The following is a 15,779-nucleotide window of genomic DNA, read 5'->3' on the forward strand; positions in this document are numbered from 1 at the left end:
CTTCACCTTGGCTCCCCTATGGCTTGAGATTCATCCAAAAATGTCCCGAAAGACATACATTTCCTTCAATTCATCAATTTATGCACCTAAAGATATAAACAATTGAATTAAGGCACATTTTGCATAAAATCAAATTATTTATCACTCAAAATAGGTTTATATATAGGGTGAAAATATGGACAAATAGGCACTTATCAACACCCCTAGTTTGGGGGGAATTGTAATTCATTGAATTGCAATTCAATGAATTCCCAAACTACAGTGTTTGGTTGGAGGGAATTGCAATTCCGCAGAACTGCAATTCCCTCCAAATGATGAATTGCAATTCATGGAGTACCCCCCATGAATTGCAATTCGGTGGAGAGGAGGGGCAATTTGTTGGTGTAAAGACAATTTTGTCCCTCCTCACATACCCCTTGTCTTTTAAAAAAAAATTTGAAATAATAATAATAATAATAATAATAATAATTATTATTATTATTATTTGAAATAATAATAATAATTATTATTATTATTATTACTACTACTACTACTATTACTACTACTATTATTACTATAAGGTCATTTTAGTCATTTTGTCACTTCTTACATTTCAATTCCCTGTACTCCTATTTCTGCATACCAAACACTGTAATTTCAATTCCTACTTTATTCATTGAATTGCAATTCCACCGAATTACAATTCTTTTCCATCCTAATTCGCTCCTCCCAACCAAACGCCCTGTAAAGAGTACATTTTTTAAAGTAAAATTGGGTAAACCAATTCATAATCATTAATAAATATAATTTTTTTTTGAATTTTTTAATTAATAAGAAATTCGTAACCGCTATCTAAATGTATATATTTGATAAATTTACTACCTCGTGACCCTAGTCTCCAAAAAAAAATTACAAATAAATAGTAGTATTTTCCTATAATATAACCCATTTGTGAATGCAGAAATGGTGATTGGCCAATACTGTTTTTTTTGACGCGGAGTGTGGATAGTATTTGTCAAGTCAGACAAGTTGGTTTGCTATATAGTCATATACACCTACTACATACAAAATAGCAGCATCTAATTGATAGCTAATCTGATGATAAAGGAAGAGAACACGGAAAAAAGAAAAAGGTATTCCTACTTGGTGAGAATCCAAATCCAACGGCTACGAGTAGGGTTGAATTTTTCCTAACTAGGGAAGTTTCTAAGGCGATTCAGAAAATCAGTGGGAGGTGAGAAAATTCCTGCTTTCATTCCATTTTTTGGATTTCCAGAAGCTTGGGTTTTCATTTCTTGGTATTTTATTGTCTCTGATACAAAAATCTTTGATCTTTGATTTCTATGTCTCTATGTATGGGTCTATATATTCTTGAAATATCACCAAAGTCTAATTCTTTAAAAAAATTTAATCTTTGTTAGGTTTTTGTTTTTAATTGCTGTTGTGTTTGGTCAATTTTGTTCTTAGTTGGGACTTGGGACTTTTCCATCTGTTAGTTGTTTTTCTACCAAACCAACCCCCAACCTTTCAATTTTCATATTAGATTAGTTCTGATCAATTCTATTTATCAAAACCTAGTTTTCCCCTTATAGTAGGCCAATACTGAAGCTCATGCTGTGTCTCTCCACATATATGCAGATTAGAGTTGTTGATTGTGTTTCAGTTGTCTCATCTTGAGATCTCTTCCTTTGTGTGTTCTGGTAAAAGGTAGACATGATTGATTTATCTTCTTTGACTTTTTATTCTTATTTAATTTATTTTAGTAGATTTTGCTCTACATATACAAAGTCTCTGTGGGTACAAATTATCTTGATGATTGCCAGATGTTAATTATTAAGGAAGATTGTTCAGAGGTGTGATCTGTTTATCTTTTTATGTGGAAGCTGTGTCAATTTTGAAGTTCAGTTTCTAGTAATATGCTTCTGATTGTTTCTCATATCATAGATTAGAGGCATGGTGTTTCTTTCTAACCCGAAGACTTTTGGAGATTAGGCTTTGATCTGTTTTGAGATAGCGCCTAAGAAACTTCTGGTGATAATAAGCTAATTTAATCCTCCTCTAGAAGACTAGATGACATAGTACATGCTAATTTGTTGCTGGGGCACTTGGGTATCAAAGATCAGGCTTCTGCCACATTTTATCCCTTTCCTTCAGACTAAGGTTTGCTGTTTGCATGACCAATCTGAATAACTGATCCTATGTTGTCTCGAGAAGCTAATTATACTATAGATTAGTAATGAACTTCTCTATATTGCTCTTCACATGCCATTTATGCATCCGTTACAAATTTATTTCTAATACATTTGGATTAGATTGAATTAGATGAACAAATATCTAATAATATATTTATCTTTTCCTCCATTTTCTTGTGTTTCATGATAGGAACCTATGTTTTTGCCTACTTGATTTGCGTATGATGAAAGCAAAAGCAATTTCTGATAGTCTGTTTTGTTTAATTGTGGTGTCCAGCACTTGCACAATTTACAAGGGAGTTTGCAGCACAGGGACAAATAATATATCATTGAGAAAGCAGCGTAGTTTTGAAGAAGGAAACGATGTCCTTAGTTAGATCATCCACTCCATTTGGAAACCGTAAATTGTATTTGCTGAATGGTCATGGCGACAACTCCACTGGCTTGTCTGCATCCATGTTCAACCCAGAAAAGCGTGAGATAGCATATGCAGCTGAATCTTACAGCAGTGGAAGTTATGATGCAAACTACTTCCTAGATTCCCCATCGCCATCATCTGAGCTTGTGCACCCGTCTGCTCCTGAAGCTTTGGTAAATTCATTCCAGCATCCTCCTCCTCCATGCCCAGTTTCGTCAGGCGAAAATTCACTAAGCTCTATCCAATCCTTGAGGAAATGCGATACTTATCAAATTAATTATGATTCGGAGTACATATCTAGCCAAAGTCCTGATCCCCTGGACTTTGAAGAAGGTAATGTGAGGTTGAAGCTTCAAGAACTGGAGAGAGCACTTCTTGATGATGATAATGATGATGATGCCATGTTTGGGTGTACTCAAAGTATGGAAGTTGATGGTCAGTGGGCCGATCCAATTTGTAGTCTGTTTCAAAATGACTCGCCCAAGGAATCTTCTTCCTCGGAGTCTAATGTTAGTACCAGTAGCAGCAATAAGCTGGATACTCATACACAGCAGACTCCAAAGCAGTTGCTTTTTAGTTGCGCTGCTGCGATTCAACACGGGAATTTAGAGCAAGCATCAGCAATGATAAACAAGCTGAGGCAGATGGTATCAATACAGGGAGAGCCTTGTGATAGAATTGCGGCCTACATGGTAGAAGCTCTTGCAGCACGAATGGATACATCTGGGAAAGGTCTTTACAAAGCTCTGAAATGCAAAGCGCCCCCCTCTAATGACCGACTTTCTGCCATGCAAGTCCTCTTTGAGGTGTGCCCGTGCTTTAGGTTTGGGTTTATGGCAGCAAATGGTGCAATTTTGGAGGCATTGACGGGCGAAAAAAATGTCCACATTATAGACTTTGACATCAACCAAGGGAGTCAATACTATACGCTGTTGCAAACACTTGCCAGTATGCCTGGAAAGCCGCCTCATCTTAGGGTAACGGGGATTGATGACCCTGAATCAGTTCAACGTCCTACTGGGGGTCTACGTCTTATTGGGCTGAGGCTTGAGAAACTGGCTGAAGATCTTAAACTTCCATTTGAGTTCAGAGCTATGCCCGCTCAATCTGAACTAGTTGCCCCAACCATGCTGGGTTGCCAACCTGGAGAAACGGTTATTGTGAACTTTGCTTTCCAGCTTCATCACATGCCAGACGAGAGCGTGTCAACAGTAAACCAACGAGACCAGCTTCTCCGGATGGTGAAGAGCCTGAACCCAAAGCTCGTAACTGTTGTCGAGCAAGATGTGAACACCAATACTACCCCATTTCTACCGAGATTTGCTGAAGCCTACAACTACTACTCTGCTGTCTTCGAATCTCTTGATGCAACTCTTCCGAGGGATAGCCAGGAGAGGATGAACGTAGAAAGGCATTGCCTGGCACGCGATATCATCAACATTATTGCTTGCGAGGGAGAGGAGAGAATAGAGCGGTATGAGGTGGCGGGAAAATGGAGAGCGAGGATGATGATGGCGGGATTCAATTCATGCCCTATTAGCCGAAACGTCAATGATTCAATTCGAAAGCTTATAAAGCAATACAGCGAGAGATACAAGGTGAAGGAGGATGCAGGGTCACTGCATTTTGGATGGGAAGACAAAATCTTGATTGTTGCTTCTGCATGGAGATAATAAAGCTAGTTAATGGTGTTAGTGTGTGCCCCTCCCTATCAAAGCTATGTCTGACTTTATAACAATATTTTCGTTTTTAGATTGGGATGCTCATGCTCTGCATGATTTTGTATATTTAAGATATTACTCTGTCCGTCAACTTTATTTGTTTTATTTTCTTTTATTAGTTTGTTCTAAAATAATATTAACGTTTCTAATTTAAGTATCCACTAATCTACTCTTTTTAAGTGAGTTCCAATTCTCCTTTTTTTTTTTTTAGAAAAGTAAATTAAAATATTACATTTAATCCGTATTGCATTCTAAAATAATATTAACGTTTCTAATTTAAATATCCACTACTCTATTATTCTTTTTAAGTGAGTTCCAATTCTCTCTTTTTCTTTCTGAAAAGTAAATTAAAATATTACATTTAATCAGTATTGCAAAACTTGTCCTAACAGGGCGTTTGGTTGGGAGCAGGAAGTGTTGAGAGAAAAGGTAAGGAACTAAATACTCAATAAAATCAGTGGAAATACTCTACAAAGAATTCAATGTAGAGATCTTTGGCACCTGCATGGTCACAACAGTATCCATTATCTTCCAGTTCCTTAGCAGTAAGAGTGTAATAAGTAATGGGGAATGGTATGCTTTTCTTAAGGTCAAGAAAACTTGTAATCCCTAAACATTATAATATGCAGTTAATATATTATGTGTTTGTAATTAAAATATTATGTGCCTCCAATTTATTTATATGCACAAAATATGTTAACGGCAGACACATAATCTAAATATTATTTTGAATTAGGTCCACAATGTAAGGTGATCACTGCTGTTTGCGACAGTTTGTTTGATCTTTTAATCGCCATTTTTGGGGATCAACTTTTGTTTTTGGCTAAAAGAGAGATACCATTTTTTTCTCTGTTGAGAAGAAGAAAGTAGATATGGTTTAGACAGGCATGGTGGAAATGAAAAGGCCGGAGTGAGGGGTATATATATACAGGCTCCCATTACATTCAGCTACTTAAAAAGCCTAAAAGATATTACTTTGATATTTCAATTTTCTATTAAGGGCGTGTTTGGTAACCTGTAAAATGGCTTTTGAAAAATATTTTTCGAGTTTTCTGTCCCTTGCCATCGCCTGGTCTGCCTCTGTCTCGCCACCTTCTGATTAAATATAAAAATATTGACATATGAAGTCATTTTTTTATCATACACGTAAAGTGCACGCACAAAGCACGCACAATGCATGCAAAACACACGCATTATCAAATTTATTGTATTAAGACAACTAGTTCTCTTTGCATTATGAACTAAAAGAAAGTAGACAACAAAATACATCAATTGCTTAATTATATTGTAAGAAAATTCTCAACTGGAAATGAGAAAGTTGTATGTCTTTCACAGTTTTCCTTGTTCATACCACCTACTACAATAAAATCTAATACAAAAACGTACTAAATGATCCATGAATACTAACTTCACTAGCTAAATACTCTAGCACATCTCATTTGACCCAGGAATATTATTCTGAATATAAAATATACCAAACGTACTATTAGTTAAATGTTCAATTAAAAAACACACAAATTCACGACAGAGTATTATATAGAATATGATATACAAAACATAAAATGGGAAGACCTTACCTCCTGTGTGGGGTGAAAAGCAATGCTAAAACTCTAGTTAATTGATCAGATAGTGCGCCCATGGTATTTGCAAAAGTAAATAATTAAGAAAGAGATATTTGAAAGTTGACAGCTGACACTTTGTTAAAAATAATTTTAATTATTAAAATAAAACTTTTAACATCATTGTCCCAACATTAAGAAGATGGAGGAGTAACACATTTAGAAATATCACGTAACAAAGAAGATGTTCCATACTTCATTGACTTGTTTCAATATGCCATCAAGAGAAACCAATTCCTGGTTGGCATGTTGACTCTGTTAGTTGATTTTTTATTTTTAGTACTATTGTCTCTCTTAATTTTATTTTGACTTTGAATTATCTTTTAAGGCAAGCAGGCATGTGAATAATTGATTAAAGCTAGAATTGAATCTTGGGATGCATTGCATGGCATTTGATTAGTGAGGTTACGTTATGATTTTTTATTGGCAGCACAGCTTAATTAGCTTGATGAGAAACTTGATTCAATTCCGATCCCTCCTTGGCCAGTAATGAATCATCTATCTATCATGAGATGATTTGAGATGCATGCATAATAAGACTCGGCCCCACGATTCATTAGTGTATCGATCTATGAATCCACGTACCTCAAATGAATCATCAAGAGATTGGACCAGATTGGGAAAAGGAGGACAATGATGAGAACGATGATATGTGAATACAATATAAAGTAATATTGTGTGACTTATTCCTTGCATGAATACAGAGCCTCGAGGCTCAAATCTACTCCCTGTGGGAGTGTAAATTGGGACACCGGTGTCACTAGACCACAAGGTCTTTGATTTTGTCTTAAACTCTTAAGGTTGGTTTTAAAATTTGAATCCTCCTGCCGATTGATTTTATTGCATGTGCATAGGGGTGTTAGCGAACAGAGCTTTCGACAAACTACTCGTGTTCGAGCTCGGTAAGCATTCGTTTATGTTCGGTTGTTAAGATAAACGAACATTAACAAACAAAATTTAGAGCTCGATTAATAAACGAACAGAGTCTGAACAGTGGTAAGCTCGTTTGCTAAGTGTTCGCGAACAAGCTCGTTTGTGTTCGTGAACAAGCTCGTTTGTATTCGTTTAGTAATGTTCGCGAATAAGCTCGTTTAATGTTCATTTCATAATGTTCGCAAACATGTTTACAAACATATAAATTGTTCATGAACGTAGATTATTTATTGTTCATGAACGAATTGTGTTCATGAACATGTGCAAGTGTTTGGTTATTAAATGTTCACGAACGTGTTCATGAACGTAAATGAACATGTTTGTGAATGTGTTTGTTAACGTTCGTGAACGTGTTCGTGAATGTTAACGAACGCTTAACAAACGAACACGAACAGGATTTTTAAAAACCTTAACAAATGAACACGAACACTCCAAAATCCTTAACAAACGAACACGAACAAGATGGCTTCTTTTTTCTTGACCAACTCTTGCCCAGACTTGGATCGGGTATTGCATTGGGCTTGAAGATGAATTGGAGTTTTATTTTCTCTTATTGGGCCCAAAAAGCCCAGTTGAGGATTTGATTTTAGTTGGAAGGCTTGGATGTTTTATTTGGTGGGCTTTGTTACTGCATGGAATGAATTCTTTTGGCGGGCCTTGTCTCTTTAGAATTGGTCAGCCGTGAATTCATTTGTGAAGACAGATTTGGGCTTCACCCATGGAATTTCTGATGGGCTTTGATCCTGATCGACATTCTGATTTGAAGTTTTTGCATGAGCCAGAAGACACAAGAGATGCACGAGACTTGGCTTAATTTAAATTACTTATTTAATTTGCCTTTTGCTTGGGGCTGCTTGTGTTTTCATTTCTATGCCGTTGTTTCATTTTCCCCTTCTTTGAGGATGTTTTCATTGAATTATTGGATGGTTATGGATATCTGGACCCAAATATGTGGTTAATTGCCTTTGGAAATTGAAATTAGTCTCTATTGTTTCTTACACACCATTGATATAGCATAATTTGCTCTGAAAGAGCCATACAGGATACTAGAATCATAAGTGAATGGGATCATCTTTTATTGAAGGGATTTGGACTGGTTGCACATTTATTCTTATTGGTAAAATGACTGAGGCATTTTTTAATGAATGCTGAACCTGATATATATATATGTGTGTTTAATACTGATCAAAATTATGTTCGCATATCAACATTTTTTTATAAGAGATTTATCAAGTGATTCTTGGAAAAGCTTATTTCATTCCCTCTTAATTTAATATGAATAGATTTTCAATAATGACATGTGTTCTGGCTCAATTATAAACTTTGTGGTGTTATAGAGTAACTGTTTTGTGCTTAGAGCCTCTCTCCCTTTTATCTCTCATGTGTATAAAATGCATAAACATTAGGAGTTATCAAGTGATTCTTGCTTTGATAAACTTATTGCATTCCCTCTGAATTTAATATGAATAGATTTTCAATAGCAGCTGAGCTGATGACATGTGATCTATCTCAATTATAAACTCTCTGGTGTCTGTAATAGAGTGACTACTGTTTTGTGGTCAGAGCCTCTCTCCCTTTATCGCTCATGTGTATACACATTAGCAATTGTTATGTATAACTTGGACACCTTTTCCAGAATGGTTCCAACATCATATACGATACTATCGACACAATTCAGTATGTCTTCCCTTCTTCTCTTGCTTGTCTAAATAAATACTACAAGTTTCTGTGAAACTATGAAATAATAATGTATTGGGCTGTCCCTTAGCTTGGTTTATTTATTATGCACTTAAACTTTACAAGTGACATAAGTGATCAAAATGAATTTGTTATACATTCACAGATATATAGTAAGGATTGCAGAGAAAGTGACTTAAATGTTAGCAACCAAGGAATGGATGCATAAGATTCAAGAGTGGGACCCCAAGTATTTTACCGTCTACCACGTGCCTGTGAAGTATCGTCTCTATGTTTCTAAATTCTTAAGACGTGTAATAATTGCTCGGATGGCTGAATGTCCTGACCTCGCACCTTCTTATCACCATAAGCTAAGAGAGGCATATGCAGCAGTTGTGAGGCGGAGCGAAGAACATGTTGTAAAGTTTCTGGACGAGGTAGAAGGTAAACTAAGTGAAGCATCTTATCTAACCGGAGAAGAGTTCAGTATAGCCTCATTCCTGTTCTAGCTCAGTTACAAGTGTTAAACTTGGAGCTTCAGTTCATCAATACAAGACCTAATCTAAATGATTACTGGGCTGTGGTGAAACAGAGGCCTAGTTATAAGAAGGTGATTGGAAGATACTTTGATGGGTGGAAAAGGCAGAAAACGCTACTAAAGACATGGTGCTTTGTCCAAGTCAGAAGCATGCTGCGAAGATACTGAGGAAAAGGTCATTCTCCTCACTCAGTGCTCAAAAACTCAATTTGTCTTCAGAACAGAAATAATAATTAAAGAAAAAAATAAATAGACTGTAAGGTTTTGGTGTTGTGTTATTTCTCAGAACAGTGTGTACAATTGTTTATATGTATGATATTCTAGGTAATTGTCATAATAAAGATGATTTGAACAAGCCAAAGCAGTACCAAAAAACACATGAACTAATTTTGGAACCTTTGCATTTGAATCTCACTGACTGTAAGCATTAGGAATGTTTACATCTTTGAGGTACATAGATGGTACGAAGATAATCATCTACGTGATGAATAGTGTACCTGTATCTTCAAATTGAATTGAATGTGTGTATTTATTTATTTATTTTTTTTTTTTGAGTTCTATTGACTCGGTTACAATGTAGTATCTGTTCATAGCTACTTTCTCAACCTACTGAAGCACAAAGAGTCAACAGATGCCTCCACGAGGCTCGAACCCACTCCCTTCCACATGGGAGTGTACACCGGATGCCGCTTGACCACAAGGTCTTTGGCAATTGAATGTGTGTATATATATACATAAAAGCAGTTCTCTTGTGACAAAAAATTTCTGAGTACAAAGGAGCACTAGATAAAAATTCAGAGGCTCCTCAGAACTCCAGTAGAAAAATGAAGCTACCTTTGATGTGAAGGGTGCCCCAATCTTTCCTTTCCAATGCTGCCTTCCTCTAAAACACGCCAACTTTTAAGTTCATTAATCATTGTTGCACCTTGTTCAGCTAGGTTGCATATCAGTAGGTGCCCTACCATTTCTCATCTGGAGCCAAGGACGCCCTAGTTTTGAACCATTCCACTTCTGCTGCCTGAAGTATTTCCTTCCTAGGCCATAGGAGACCCCAGAGTGTTGATCATCAAGTTATGCATTTTCACCATCTCGGTTCAGGTTTGCTCCAGATGTGATTGGAGGGTTTTGAGCCGGGTGGCAAGGAGTGCAAGAACGAGAGTGCTGTATACTGGTTTTTGTAGGACGGGCCAGTGCCCTGGTATCAGCAGCAGTAGGATTAATCTTATCACAGGGTTACGAAGGCAATGGAGTTTGAGTATCGTCTCTCCTGTCACGGGAACTAGTAGGCAATGGGGGAAAAGGATGGAAGGGTATGCCTGGAGCAATAGCCAAGCTCTCTGAGCTTCCATTTAGAGGTACCTCAAACTGCTGTACTATGTTGAATGGAATTCCATATGAGACTGACAACTGTGAGATGAATCTCTGCTGGCATTGTCCAAAACCCAGGAGGAACTTCATACCCTGGAGGCCCACCATCATCTATGTCCTGCAGACCATTGTCATTTATTTCTGTAACTTGATCCCAACAACTTTTACGTTTTCGGGTCTTCTTCATCCCATTAGTTATACCAAGACCAGAAGATCCATCATGCAACCTGTTTCTGAAGGCTTTTTACAGCAATCAACTGAATGGTTCTGTAAACTCAAAGACCTATCACAGCGTGAACCTGTGTGAAACTCCACCCTTTCATCATCCCTCCCCATGCAGCTATTTTTTCTGGGTGGCTTAGGTATCCAAGTTTCTCAAAAGTTTCTTGCAATTTGATGAACCTAGCCAAAACACACAAAAACAAAATGAATCATCTACAGTCTAATCTTCCCTAAAGATTAGGACAATTTAACAATGATATATCTTTTCCTCAAAACAAGGGTAAATTGAGAAAGTATTTTGCAGTATATTAACGAAACAAAATAGTGCTGCCAACAACATGCCACCGTTTCCCAAGATGCAACCAATTACCTGTTTGTCAATGTGCTCTGTCAATGCCAAAATTAAGTCTCTAAAGCTGCAGAATATAAAAGTACAGTTGTGGAATTGTAGTTAGCACCTCAAGTTAATGCTATGAACAAATAAAGAGAGTTGACAGTATAGTAGTATACCCTGTTTTCATGGAGAATTTGCAAGGAGGGGTAGTGTTAGGAATGGAAGAAAAAGAGAGGAAGGACATGCAGAAGTTAAAGAGAATAAAAAGGAGAGAGATATAGCAACAGATAAAAGAGGATTCCTTACAAGTAGTAAGTGACCGTAAAATAAGTAATTAATGCGGATTAGGAATACAAGCATTAGAATAGAAATGTGAAGAGAATTAAAAACTGGAAAACGGAATTGTTCAAACCAACCTCTCCACTCCAGGTCGAGAAGGAACCCCATTAATGTGGTCAATTGTAAGTATCTCTCTCAATGCCAGATATTCCAGTACCTGAATATCAGAACCATTATGTTGCTTAACTAATAAGCTCAATTGACGATGACACAAGCAACCTGCTTTCTATATTACCAGGAGAAATCATTAAATGTTTATTAAGGACTTAAAACTGGTTAGGTAAGAGAATTAGATATTTGCAAGATGCGTTCCATAAACTTTAGCTAAAATAAAACAAAACATCTTTGGTGTTGTAGCTTAAAAACTTTATTGGCAACTAATGCAAAATTTTCAACCCTAAATGAGTTTTATCAGATCAACTTTACTTTGAAATTTGGACCCTGCATTTGGATCAAAGAGAAGCCAAGATATATCAAGAAAAATATATATGAGAATTACCCTGAAAAGGATAACATTTGCATCTATTATAAGATCAAACTTGAGCATTTTATTACCTTGCCATGATAGAAATTGAAACAAATGGAAGGGGCATAGGAATTTATGCATACATGTATTAGTCTGCCAACCAAAGATGCCCTATTGGAGTTTTAGTAAATAATAAGTGAAGTGAGAATTTTATATCGCTTCATTATGAGAGTTTTAGTACATATTTTATATCATTTTAGTAAAATTGAAGTGAGAATATGTGAGTCTAAACCTAGATTTTGTCACCTAATAGCTAGCTACTGATGACAAATTTTAATCCATTAGTTGAACTATAGAACTGCTTAGAGTGTACCATACAGAAACCTAATGCCTTCTGGCTATATTACCTTAAGCAGCTTTCGAAGAATTGGTGTTTTATTGAATTCCCTTCTATATCGCTTCATTATGTTGTGCAACATCTGCAAACCTAGCAAGCACCAAGCAAAAACAATGTTGCACTTATCAAACACCATATACATTATTTTAAGGGTAGACGGATGCAATACAGCCATCACTTCCTACCATTCTTATTGATAATATCAACCAAAACTGTCCCTGATTTTGTCTTCAAGAGTGCACCAAGAATCATAGAGAGCTCTCGGTTGCTGCAAAAGATATATTATCAAATGACAATATGACATTATCCATTCACGTAAGAAAGTGACCTACAGACTCAAAAGACAAAAATAACAATGCCAAAAACTAAATGTTAGGCCAAATTTAAAGAACATAAATTCCATTTTTTGGGTATCACTAGTAATTTGTACATTACAAATATGCATCTCAATGATCAGAATACCACGATGGTTGCTTTTCAGATTTGGATTGCTACTTTTGACAAATAAATTAATAGAACACCAGAGAGGAGAAAAAAGCAGACTGAAATAAATTGATTTTTTTTGGTCTGTAAACTATAAGAACGGTTAGTTTCACTGTTCTTCAAATTGTTGTTGCCATGTTACTCATAAATCATGGCAATTGACAAGAACCTTTTTTAGAAGGCTATGAGCACCTCCATCATTCATCTGACAACTACTTTGAGGCAATCTTGAAGCACACTTTATGATTTCAATTTCTTGTATAAATAATACTAGCCAGACTGTGATCACAGTCAAAATTTTTAGTGTGGCTAATACAGCAATGTTTTAAATCTTACAAGTCATTTTTTAATTTCACTAGTGGTTTGCCATAGAAATAGCTTTTCAATAAATACATAGAAATGAAGACCCCTAACTTGAGAACTTTAGTCAAACAATCTACTCTAATGCAATTGAAATAATGTTTCATCTGGATCCCCTGAGCTTTTTTATCCTAATAAAACACACCTATATTTTCATTTTACCAATTGAAGTGTGCCTCAGCTGTTCATCCTTGCTCCTCTATGCAAAATCATTTTTTTCCACAAATAGGGTAATAAACACTCAATATTATAAATCTAACTTGGCACCAACATCAAACTTCTGTAAATTTACGAACAGCGCTTTGGATACATTTGCTTTTCCTTTTTGGAACAATGGTGGGATTAGCTTTGGACAAGAGGCTACACGAGCTCAATTTGATTACTGGACTCGTATTGGTAGTCATGGGTGCAGCCGTATTCGCCCACTTTTCACGCCTAGTTGTCCATGGAGTCATGTATTTCATGACCGGACAAGGTGTTTAAATTATTCGAAAGGTAAAACTATTTTAATTTTCAAACTAATACTTGTATTTTGGTATTTTTTTTTGTATATACACTAATTTGCAAACAAATGTGCAGGTTATTCTAATACTATTATTGCAAATAGCTGCGAAGGGCAAGAGAGATAAGTTAGACCTATTATTTGACCTTTCTAGTTTATTTAAGGGAGTTTTAAGTAATTTGATAACTTTTATTGTTTTTAAATACTTTCCCAAATTTTGTTGGGTAGGGTTTTATGGGTTAGTTTGTTTTGCATTTTTATTTTTGTTGCCATCAATAACGATGAGGATTTGGGGAAATGAATCACGTATATCATTACAACACCAAAGATGTGTAGTAGCTATTAAACTGGATATGGTTGTACTCCCTAAGTTTAGAGAGTACCATAAATTCAGGGAGTACAGCCATATCCAGTTTAATAGCTATTACACATCTTTAGTGTTGTAATGATATATGTGATTCATTTTCCCAAATCCGCATTCTAGTCCTCAAATCTTCAACATAATTTACAAGGCAATAAGTAAATCAATTAAAACTAATCTGTGTAGCATCCATTATCTGTGTAAGGCAATAAGTAAATCAGTTAAAACAATAACAAAGCTGAGTTCATCCAAGTCATATTTTTACTAATTAAGATGTTGTTTTCACATAGTTACCAAATAACTAATAAATTAGCCATTGGAAACTTTCATTTGGAAAACACAATGACCAATTCAACAAACTACTGCATCTTATTTCTTTCTTAGAAAAGACATTATTTTTTGCTATAACATATACCTGATCTGCTATGAACTTTTGGACATGTTCTTCGGTCAGTGACCTGTTCAGGGAGCAAAATGAGCAGACTTTCAAGCTCTGCTGGTGCAACCTGGTGACAATATTAGCATGTTGAGGGAGCGAAATGCTTGTCATGAACTCAATGCTGAAAACATGATATTTAAAGCATTAAAGCATTAAAGCACTTCTATGAAGCTTTTAAGGTGAATTTAAAGAGCAATAGAATGTTCTTGAATATTTAAAATCTTCATGGAGATTATGAAGACAAGTACCAAAAAAGCGATAGCGTCTTAAACCAACAAGCAGACCGTTCTCAATGATTTTTCTGGCATTAGTAGGGGCATCATCCCAAAACTTGACAATTAATACATTCTGATCTCCTAATGCCTGTTGGAGATGTGTTCTTGCTGCGTTCAAATAAGGTCCCTGAATTTCAAAAAGGCAATTACACATGAAATATCCAAATATTCTGTTACTAGTCTTCCATAACAAAGTAATTGCCATTAAAGCACTAACCATTTAAGGAATATAAGAAATGATGGAAAAGTAAAAAAGTCACCTTAAAAATGTGTTGGTCATTGCAGGTTATAGAATTCATGATAAAATATTTCATGAACTAAAGTCTACCAAGAAATTTTAATAGAAAGCATTTTCTGAACTTTTACAAATATATCGTTCACACTAGCTCTCAGTTTAAGAACTGAAACCATGATGGCAGGAACTCAAGTTGAGAGGCTTCAATTGAGCATCAACAGAGAATCAGTCCATAAGAATGCCACATATTTAGTCAGGAACATCATCTTTTAAATCCAAACTTTCAATAGGAAACTAAGTTCATGGTACAAGAATCAAAAGAAAAGAAACAAGCAATTAACTGAACACAACTTTAATTTAGAAAGCAGAGAGTTTACACTTGTTTGCATTTACTGTGCTTTTCAGAATCACTTCTTCAGTGTAATGTACAAGAAGTGGTCAGAACAGAGGAAAAGGATGATTATAGGAAGACAAAACTAAAAACTTAAAACACAATACAACACACTGATAATTATGGACGTTAAAAACTAAAAAAAAATTATAATAAAAAAAAAAGTGTCTTGAATAGGGGAAAAGAAGAATTATAACAGGATTAAACAGTTGTCAGTACTAACTGGGGTTTGGAGCACATGAAAGTTAGCAGAATAGATTCAAAAAATTTCTCAAGCATGCTAGACAGCCTACAATACATGCACTTTATTTGGCTACAGCATTTCACTTTTCTAATTAACATTACTACATTAGTTCATTAGTGTGTACTTAATAAACTCTAGCGGTGAATAAACTAAAAACTTACTAAACTAACGTGAATGAACTAAAAAGTTAAATCAGAGTACAACACAATTTATTTGGAGTCAGAAGACAAATAGAACATAAAACTTAAAACTAAATATAACAAATATGGAAAAAAAAATAAAAATC

General features: G+C 35.5%; 1 protein-coding gene and 1 pseudogene across 3 annotated transcripts; both read left to right on the plus strand.

Moving 5' to 3' along the window:
• The first annotated feature begins 1,012 nt into the window (after nucleotides 1–1,012).
• Nucleotides 1,013–4,486, plus strand: LOC116024895 (scarecrow-like protein 1). Of its 3 annotated transcripts, XM_031265932.1 has the most exons (3): nucleotides 1,013–1,213; nucleotides 1,618–1,686; nucleotides 2,449–4,486. In XM_031265932.1, the coding sequence occupies exon 3, from the start codon at nucleotides 2,535–2,537 to the stop codon at nucleotides 4,260–4,262; it is 1,728 nt and encodes a 575-aa protein (XP_031121792.1). In that variant the 5' UTR covers nucleotides 1,013–1,213; nucleotides 1,618–1,686; nucleotides 2,449–2,534; the 3' UTR covers nucleotides 4,263–4,486. The 3 variants fall into 3 exon arrangements, with proteins under 3 accessions (XP_031121792.1, XP_031121784.1, XP_031121800.1); XM_031265924.1 differs by lacking the exon at nucleotides 1,618–1,686 and having other exon boundaries at nucleotides 1,014–1,213; XM_031265940.1 differs by lacking the exons at nucleotides 1,013–1,213; nucleotides 1,618–1,686 and adding an exon at nucleotides 1,228–1,277.
• A 3,994-nt stretch (nucleotides 4,487–8,480) lies between these two features.
• LOC116012840 lies at nucleotides 8,481–9,331 on the plus strand (annotated as a pseudogene).
• Nucleotides 9,332–15,779: the final 6,448 nt, after the last annotated feature.

This window comes from Ipomoea triloba, chromosome 1, assembly GCF_003576645.1.
Source record: "Ipomoea triloba cultivar NCNSP0323 chromosome 1, ASM357664v1".
Taxonomy (NCBI): domain Eukaryota; kingdom Viridiplantae; phylum Streptophyta; class Magnoliopsida; order Solanales; family Convolvulaceae; genus Ipomoea; species Ipomoea triloba.

What these genes read in the sequence shown, in the direction of transcription:
- LOC116024895 (XM_031265932.1), top strand. Translation starts at nt 2,535, where the DNA reads ATGTCCTTAGTTAGATCATCCACTCCATTTGGAAACCGTAAATTGTAT.